At 43.1% G+C, this 9,391-nt stretch overlaps 1 protein-coding gene across 1 annotated transcript; it reads left to right on the forward strand.

The window, feature by feature from the left end:
- The first annotated feature begins 1,230 nt into the window (after positions 1-1,230).
- LOC110919419 lies at positions 1,231-3,120 on the forward strand. The gene is made up of 2 exons (XM_022163688.1): positions 1,231-1,605; positions 1,738-3,120. The coding sequence occupies exons 1-2, from the start codon at positions 1,231-1,233 to the stop codon at positions 3,118-3,120; spliced, it is 1,758 nt and encodes a 585-aa protein (XP_022019380.1).
- The last annotated feature ends 6,271 nt before the right edge of the window (positions 3,121-9,391 follow it).

The raw sequence follows: 9,391 nt of genomic DNA on the forward strand, positions 1-9,391 counted from the left end.
TCTCTAGAAAGCCAATTACCACCACAGCCCGAGCCGTTGCGGGCCACGAATCAACCGAATTTAATACCACACCCGAACCGGTCGGGTGCTATGTTTGAGCAAGTGGGCAATAGGGCGAGAACAAAGACATGGGATGATGGTTATGGAGACGAGGAGTGGGGGATAAATGAGGGGTATATGGGGTATCCAGGTGGGTTTCAACATCAGGCACTTAATCGTAATCAGCCGTTGTATCAGCAACAGAGACAGCCACGGGGAGTAGATGCTTATCAGACCCCGCCACAGGTTCATAGGGCACCGGTTGCACCTCGCCAAAGACAAAGAGACCCTCGATTTCCGGATCCGAATATTCAAGGAGTTGAGAGCCATTTTAGGCCGCACATTGCTGAGCATGCATCCCCGATAGTGATGCCAGTAGCACCGGGTAATGTGGAACGTTCGTTTGAAGCAAAACCACATATTCTGAACATGCTACCTACCTTTCACGGGAAAGGTACTGAAGAGCCATATGCACACATAGCAGATTTTGAGGCAGTTTGTGGTATGATTGCTGGACACGGTTTCACGCCAGATCAGGTTAAGTTGGTATTGTTTCAGTTTTCATTAAAGGATGCTGCGAGGGATTGGTTTACATCGTTGCCATATGCTAGCATTTATACATGGCAAGAGCTGCAGCAACAATTTTTGGATGAGTACTATACCCCGCAAAGAACTAAAACGGGGAGATTAGCAATTAGAGAGTTCCAACAATTACCGGGTGAGCTTCTTTACGAGGCTTGGAAACGGTTCAATCAATTGATCCGTAATTGTCCTCACCACGGTATTCAAAGATGGGAGTTGATTACCGCATTCCACGATGGGATTTCAAATGAGGATAGACGGGATATTAAGGCTATCACTGGGGGTACCTTTTTGAAAAATCATGTGGATGTAGATTGGGATTACTTGGATATTGTTGCAGCAGATTCAAAGAGGCAAGCACAGTCGGATAGGAATAAAAAGTATCCAATTGTGGCACCATCAAGTGCGGGAGCTTCTAATGCAAGGGTTGCTCAGCTAGAGAGAGAAAAGGAGGCATTGGAATGCCAGTTAGCGAAATTTTGAGGTTTGGGCGAACGGGATGCACTGCATGCGGCGCAAACCTTCCCGGTTTGTGATTCATGTGGAGATTTGGGACATACGTTGGATGCATGCCCGGGTCAGTTTGTAGCGGCTGAGGAGGACGTGAACATGGTTTATGGAGAGCAAAGGAATTATGATATGAATTCAAACACATATCATCCAGGTTTGCGTAATCATCCAAACTTTCGGTACAGTAATACTAATCAATTGAATCCTCATTTTCAGGTACCGAATCAAGGAAGCCAGCCGTATCAGAACCGTCAATCGAATTATAATCAGAATTACCCTCAAGGAAATTACAACAAGGGCAACCAAAGAAGTTATCAGCAACAACAGGAGCAGGGCAAGGCAAATACTTCAAACGAGGAAGTTTCCAATCGGGAGATTATGGAAATGTTGAAGCAAATGAAAAAAGACCAAGAAGTGCAAGCTAAATCTCATCAAGCATTGGAAAAGCAAGTCGCCCAACTGGCGACCGAGATGGCATAAGGGAGAAAAGATTCGAGTCGATTGCCTAGTGATATCACGAAGAATCCACAGCATCAAGGGAGTTCGTCTAACGCCAGAATTAATCAGGTAAGTATTCTTCGTTTTGGGAAAGTTTATGATAATCAGGTTGGGACTCCTCCACAGTTGGTTGAAGGTGTTGTGGAGGAGGTTGATGAGGAAAACGAGTCCGATGCGGAGACGGGACCTATTAGCCCTAAAAAGAATAAAAAAGAAAATCTTGAAAATAATAGGGTGATAGATACTGAACCGGGTGACAAAAAGGAGAAGGGTATGGAGGGTAATACCGTACCATTTCCTAAGGCTTTAATTAATCCCGAAACAAAAGTTGTTAATAAACGGGGCCCACAACAGGATGAGATGTGGGAAGTTTTTAAACAGGTGAAAATTAATCTTCCGTTACTAGACGCAATCAAGCAGGTTCCGGCATATGCAAAATATTTGAAAGAGCTTTGCACCCAAAAACGGCATAACAAATTTCTGAAAAAGATAGCTTTAACCAAAAAAGTTAGTGCCGTTTTGTCGGGTGATCTTCCACCAAAGCTCCGAGATCCAGGTGCTCCTCTAATCCCCATTCAAGTGGGTGAATTTAAGATAAGTCGAGCCTTGCTGGATTTGGGAGCAAGTGTTAGCATCTTACCGGGAAGTTTATATGATCAATACGACTTCGGACCATTGAAACAAGCCGACACCACCGTGGTGTTGGCCGACTTGACGTTAAAACTACCCCGGGGGATCTTGCGTGATGTCATTGTCAAAGTTGACGAGTTTTATTACCCGGTTGACTTTTTGGTTTTAGACTATGTGCAAATTGAAAACACTAAACAACCTAATGTCATACTTGGTAGACCATTTTTAGCAACCGCTAATGCACTAATCGATTGTAGAAATGGTACGGTTGACATCACGTTTGGAAATCGCAAGGTCCGATTAAATGCTTTTGCCCGTGCATCTGATTCTCTAGTCAATGATGAATGCTTCATGGCGGACATTATTGACGGGTGTTATCCTCACGAAAGTGGGGAATGCACTATAGAGACGTGTTTTGTTTGTGACAGGGATTTGGCAGAAATAGAGGTGGAATTGGAATATGCGGAAGAAGAGTTGGAGGTGATGGCTGCTAGGGAATTGAAGCCGACTTGGACACATCAAGTCGAGAATTTACCGGATCATATTGACACTCAGTTGAAGCCATCACTTGAATCACCTCCACAAGTCGAGTTAAAGACATTGCCAAAGCATTTGAAGTATGCTTTCGTTGGCGACAACAACACCCTACCGGTAATTATTGCGTCCAATTTATCACCTGAACAAGAAAAAGCTTTGATGGAAGTGTTAATAGCCAACCGGGCTGCAATTGGGTGGACAATCGCTGATCTCAAGGGGATTAGTCCATCCATTGTTATGCATAAGATCATCACTGAAGAGGGAGCAAAACCGGCTCGAGATGCTCAACGAAGACTGAACCCGAACATGCGGGAAATTGTGTAAAAGGAAGTCTTAAAGTGGTTGGATGCAGGGATCATCTATCCCATATCAGACAGTACTTAGGTGAGTCCGACACAGACGGTGCCTAAAAAGGCGGGCATCCAGATTGTTACAGGTGAAGACGGTAAGGAAGTGGCCACCCGGCCGGTAACCGGGTGGAGAATTTGCATAAATTATAGAAAGTTGAATGCTGCAACTTCAAAAGATCACTTCCCACTTCCTTTTATTGATCAAATTGTGGAAAAGCTCGCAGGTCAGAAATTTTACTGTTTTCTTAATGGTTATTCAGGTTATAATCAGATTGCTATTCATCCTGATGATCAACAAAAGACTACGTTTACCTGTCCTTACGGTACTTTTGCGTTTAGGCGAATGTAATGCCCCGGCCACCTTCCAAAGGTGTATGATGAGTATCTTTTCAGATATGGTCGGGGAGTCTTTGGAAATTTTTATGGATGATTTTTCAATCTTTGGCACATCTTTTGAGGCATGTTTGGAACAATTATCCCGAGTGCTAAAAAGATGTGTTGAAACAAACCTGGTATTAAGTTGGGAAAAGAGCCATTTTATGGTTCAGGAAGGCATCGTGTTGGGACACGTTGTCTCGAGTAAGGGGATTGAAGTGGACCACGCAAAGATTCAAGTAATTTCGACCTTACCACCACCCACAAGTGTCAAAGGCGTCCGTTCCTTTCTTGGACACGCCGGTTTTTACAGACGGTTCATTAAGAACTTTTCAGTTATCACTAAACCGTTGTGTAATCTTTTGTTAAAAGATGTCCCATTTGTTTTTGACAAGCATTGTAGAAGATCTTTTGAGACACTAAAACAGAAGTTAGTTGAAGCACCCATCCTACAATCCCCTGATTGGTCACTTCCTTTTGAAATAATGTGCGATGCTAGTGACTATGCAGTAGGTGCAGTTTTGGGACAGAGAGTTGACAAGAAACCGGTGGCAATCTACTATGCGAGCAAGACTCTCGCGGATGCTCAGTTGAATTACACCACCACAGAAAAGGAGCTTCTTGTTGTTGTCTATGCATTAGACAAGTTTAGACCTTATATTTGTGGTAGTAAAGTAATTGTGTTTTCTGATCACTCTGCAATCAGGTATCTTATGGAGAAAAAGGACGCAAAGCCGAGACTTATCAGATGGATCCTTTTATTGCAAGAATTCGATTTGGAGATACGAGATAAGAAGGGAAGCGAAAACGTGGTGGCAGACCACCTGTCACGAGTGGTGAATGAGATTGAAGGACCTGAACATGATATTCTGGAAACTTTTCCAGATGAGCATTTACTTACCATTGATACTCAACCATGGTTTGCTAACTTTCCTAATTATGCTCATTCAGGTATCATTCCGGACCATTGGTCGAGATCTAGGAAGGTGCACTTTCTTTCACAAGCAAAGCAGTATATATGGGATGAACCGGATCTGTTTAAAGTTGGAGCTAATCAGATTATCCGAAAGTGTGTTGAGGATGAAGAAATTCCATCAGTTTTGTCATTGGTGCACGAGTCCGCATGTGGTGGACATTTCAGTGGACAGAAAACGGCACGAAAAGTGCTATCGTGTGGGCTGTATTGGCCTACGGTGTTCAGGGATTCGTTTGAATACGCTAAGAATTGTTTACGATGTCAACAGATGGGTAGCATTTCGAAACGGGATGAGATGCCCATGCAGCCAATCCTCGTTGTCGATATCTTCGACGTATGGGGAATTGACTTTATGAGCCCATTCCCGAATTCGTTCGGAAATCTCTACATCTTGGTGGCAGTGGATTATGTGTCTAAATGGGTTGAGGCCATTGCCACCAAGACCAATGACCATAAGGTTGTTTGCAAGTTCGTTCAATCAAACATTTTTTCGAGATTTGGTGTCCCTCGTGTGATCATAAGTGATGGGGGGTCTCATTTCAAAAATTTCAACTTTGGCAAACTCCTTAAGAGATATGGTGTTGATCATCGAATTGCCACTCCGTATCATCTTCAAACGAGTGGGCAAGTCGAAGTTTCTAATCGACAAATTAAAGAAATTTTACAAAAAACTATGCGAGCCGACCGCAAGGATTGGTCCAATAAATTGGACGATGCTTTGTGGGCGTATCGTACAGCGTACAAAACACCGATTGGAACAACACCGTATCGATTGGTCTATGGAAAAGGATGTCACTTACCGGTAGAAATTGCACATCGTGCATTTTGGGCAGCTAAACAGATTAACATTGATTATGATACTGCAGGTAAGGAGAGACAATTGACATTGGGTGAACTGGAAGAGATAAGGAATGAAGCTTACGACTGTGCTGCTGCATACAAGGATAAGATGAAGAAAGTGCACGACGCGAAGATTAGGCCGAAAGTGTTTGAAGTCGGCCAGCTTGTTTGGTTATACAATTCCAGGTTGAAACTGTTCCCTGGAAAGCTGAAGAGTAAGTGGACAGGGCCTTATCGTGTGACAAAGGTCGGAAAACACGGTGATTTTGAGATTGAGGACTTTGATGATCATATCCGCCAGATGGTGAACGGCCACAGACTGAAGCCGTACTTCAATGCTCGAGAAATTAACGGTCCTGGGAAGCACGTGGAGGTGCTATACGTGAGCACCGTCCGCGAGTATGTTGAGTAATCGCACAGGTACGATCTGGCTGAAGATCTAAAACTTAGCGCTCTTAGGAGGCAGCCTAAGGTTCATTTGTAATTATTTTTTGCTTTCGTAGTTAGTTAGATTGTTTTTAGTGAGTTTTCGAGTATAACCGTGCCGTTAATCAAGTGTGGGGACGCTCGGGTGGTTGGGTTAAGCTTTAGTGCAGTTGAGGGCAACGCACACTCGTTTGGGGGGTAGGACAAGGTGATTTTCAACGAGATTTTATGATCACATAAAAATTACGGCCGAAAAATTAGTTTTTGGAGCAATTTTGCACAATTTTCGATTGTTTTCGGTATGTTTTCGGAGTATTTCAGGATATGAGAGGATTCGAAGAAAGTAAACTGTGAAAAGAGGAGCCCCAGGTACGTTTCTATTGCTAAATTATCATAAAAACTCAATTGCGGGGTGAAGGAAGTGACAAGAAAGATCAAAAAAAAAATTTCTAAGGCATGGAAGCCATAAAAAAGAGGGCATTTACTGGAAACCATTCTTCTTCGCGCCACGCGAAAGAGTAACACTCCCTGGCGCGCCACGCGAAGGTCTGCGTTTCCGGCCCCAAATTCTCTTAACCTAAAAATCAATCATCTTCTCATAAAACCCCTCTTTCTCCATAATCGCCCCCTCTTCTACCCACTCTCACTTCCCACCAAGAACCATCATCGATTACCTCCTCCTTCACCATACCTCACCACCATCGTTTCTCACAGTCAAATACAACCACCATCTCCGTCCATAATCATCACCATACCCACCTTCCTCCGGCCACCACCCAATTGTTCACTGTCAACTTCTGTTGACGACGGTCGGCGATCCCTACCCATTTCCCTGTTACACCACTGCGGACCACTGAACCCACCATCTCCGATTAAAGCGAACAACAACCATCGTCCACCTCCATCTTCCACTGTACACCCATACACCACCTAATCACCGCCGGAGACCACCGTATCCGCCACCATCGTTATTGCCGATTACCAGTCACCGATTTCCGATTAACAAAGCAGAGTGCATAATCTTTCTAATTTTTCAGTTCAAATTGTGAATCCAGGTATGAAGTTTTTCATTGTTTCATTATTGATGCTGAGAACTATTATTGTTGATTGAGATTCTAAAGGTTGTTATGTTGATATTGAAGTTGATTGTTGAAAAGAGATGTTTGAGTACAAAGATGGGTCAGGGGCTTTAAGAGTTTAGAGAATGCATTTTTTTTAAGTTAGGCTGTGTTTAGTCAAAATTCTGGGAGTTTTGGGGCTGTTATGATGTTGTTGAAAATGAGTGTTGAGTGTAATTGCAAGAAAGTTGTTTTTAAGTTGGGAGATAAAAATAGTGAGTTAGTTTGATAGGGAACTGAATTGTGATAAAAAGATTGGGATGTTTTTGATAGATATGGGTAGTATTTGGTTCTACGAGGTGAAAAAGAAGTCCAGCATGTTGGTACTTATTAAGACATAATCATATAATTGCATTTGTTGTGGTAAAAAAAAATCGGACGTAGGATGCAAGAGTAGCGTGTGGTGAAGGGAGCGAATTAAGAATAATAGTTGGCATTTACGCATCAGTGGCAAGGTGCGTCGTGTTATAGGATCGTTGAAGTTGACGTACCCCTTGGTGAGTGTTTGTTAGGCGTAATGCATACAAGCGAGCAGTTAGAACGATGATTAGTGTCGAGGCGAGCAAAGTGAGCGCGGAGTCAGGTTGGGTGGTTTAGTCGGGGCACAGCGTGTATATGTGTATATTTCTATATCTGAAATAAAATAAAATAAAAATAATAAAAATAATAAAAATAATAAAAATCTGGAAATTTATAAAAGGTGTTCTACACTGTTCAAAACACTAGTTATGAATTGTAATTCGAGTCGAATATTGAAGTACTTGTTATAAGCTTCGGTCGATTCGTTTGTCCTCAAGCTCCATACGAACGAATTGACCAATTTACATGATATTCCGACTCGCATCATAATGTCATCACTATTGTTTGTTATTGACTTCGTAACCGCGAATGAAATGCTATACGGTTACGAATGTCACCGGCATTAGAATAACTTAAATCTTTGCATGCTTTCAGGATGTCGGACGAAGGTGCATCAAGTGCAGGAGGAAAACGCAAGCGCAAAGCAACGAAAAAGAGTCAACCGGTCCAATATAGGATGCCTGAGGAGCGTCCGGAACCCAATGTCGTGGCAGTGCCTCTTGATCAGCGGGTGTTGCACAATCACACACTGTTACAGTTTATGTTGGGCACCGACGAATATGAGAGATGCGAAAAGTTTTTGGAAATGGAGTTATTTCAGCACAGGACCATGAATTGGGGAATGATTGATGCTATGAATCAGCGGGAGAGATTGGAAGGGTTGTTAGGACGTAGATGGTTAGAGGCGATACGGTGCGCAGAGCCACAGTATGCAGAACTCACTGTTGAGTTTCATTCTACTTTTAAGTATTCGCCTGAGTGGTTCATGCAACCATATACAGTTAAGTTTATGTTGGGGCATCAAGCATTTAGAATGAGTGTTCCCCAGTTCGCAGAGGCGATTGGGTTGTACACCAGGGAGGAGTCAAGCGTAGTGGATTTTAGGAGGTCGTTACGGGGAGTTACAGTTAATCGAGAGGATTATTATGTGATGGAAGCAGAGTTATCTGAGTTTTGGCTGATGATAGCGGACTCAGAATGGTCTACACGTGCGATGGCATCTTCGATTCGGGACCCGTTTGTCAGATATATTTATAGGATCATCGCGTGCACAGTCATGGGTAGGAAGGGTGGAGAAGATAAGGTGAGTCAGAATGATTTGTTCTGTTTGTATTGCATTATGAATAGGAAAGAAGTGAATTTGGCGACAGTGATGTTGGCATCATTCGCACGGGGTCGTCGAAAGGGTGGTCAAGCCAGGTTGCCATTGGGTACTTATGTGACTAGGTTGGCAAGGCATTTGGGGGTTACTGATATATATGAGGAGCGTTTGTTGACTCCTAGTCCAGTTACAGCTGAGTTTGGGATTGAAGAGCTGCGTCGAGCGCAGATGATTTGTTTGGATGAGCCGCTTCGTTGGGAGGCGGTAAAGCAGGGTCCTCCTCACAGACAGAGAGTGCGTCTGCAGTCCGAGCGTCCTCCGTCTGAGCATCCTCGTGCGCAACGTCAGGTACGTGCGCCTGCATCAGCACCAGTGACACTGGAGTCATTGAGGGATATGTTGCTGGTTCAAAATGACGTATTGAGATACATTATGGAGCGTCAGCACATAGAGGTGCCGGATTGGTTTCCACCACCACAGCAGGCTGCTGGGGGCGATGAGGAGTCTGGAGGGGATGACGAGTAGATGGTCTAGCAGTATCAGCGCCGGTGATTTTGGTTATCTTTTGTATTTTTCCCTCTTATTTTGTTTTTGGCTGATGATGGTCTGTACTTAACTTGATATTGGACATATTTGGGGAAATTGTAAGGGTTAACCGGTTGGGCTGATATATATATATATATATATATATATATATATATATATATATATATATATATATATATATATATATATATATATATATATATATATATTATGCTATGATTATGTTTGGTGATGTTGCTAGAATTAGTAATGGGTCGTATTTGGCTGGGAACTGTGGTTGGAG

The sequence above is a fragment of the Helianthus annuus genome, chromosome 16, assembly GCF_002127325.2.
Source record: "Helianthus annuus cultivar XRQ/B chromosome 16, HanXRQr2.0-SUNRISE, whole genome shotgun sequence".
NCBI lineage: Eukaryota > Viridiplantae > Streptophyta > Magnoliopsida > Asterales > Asteraceae > Helianthus > Helianthus annuus.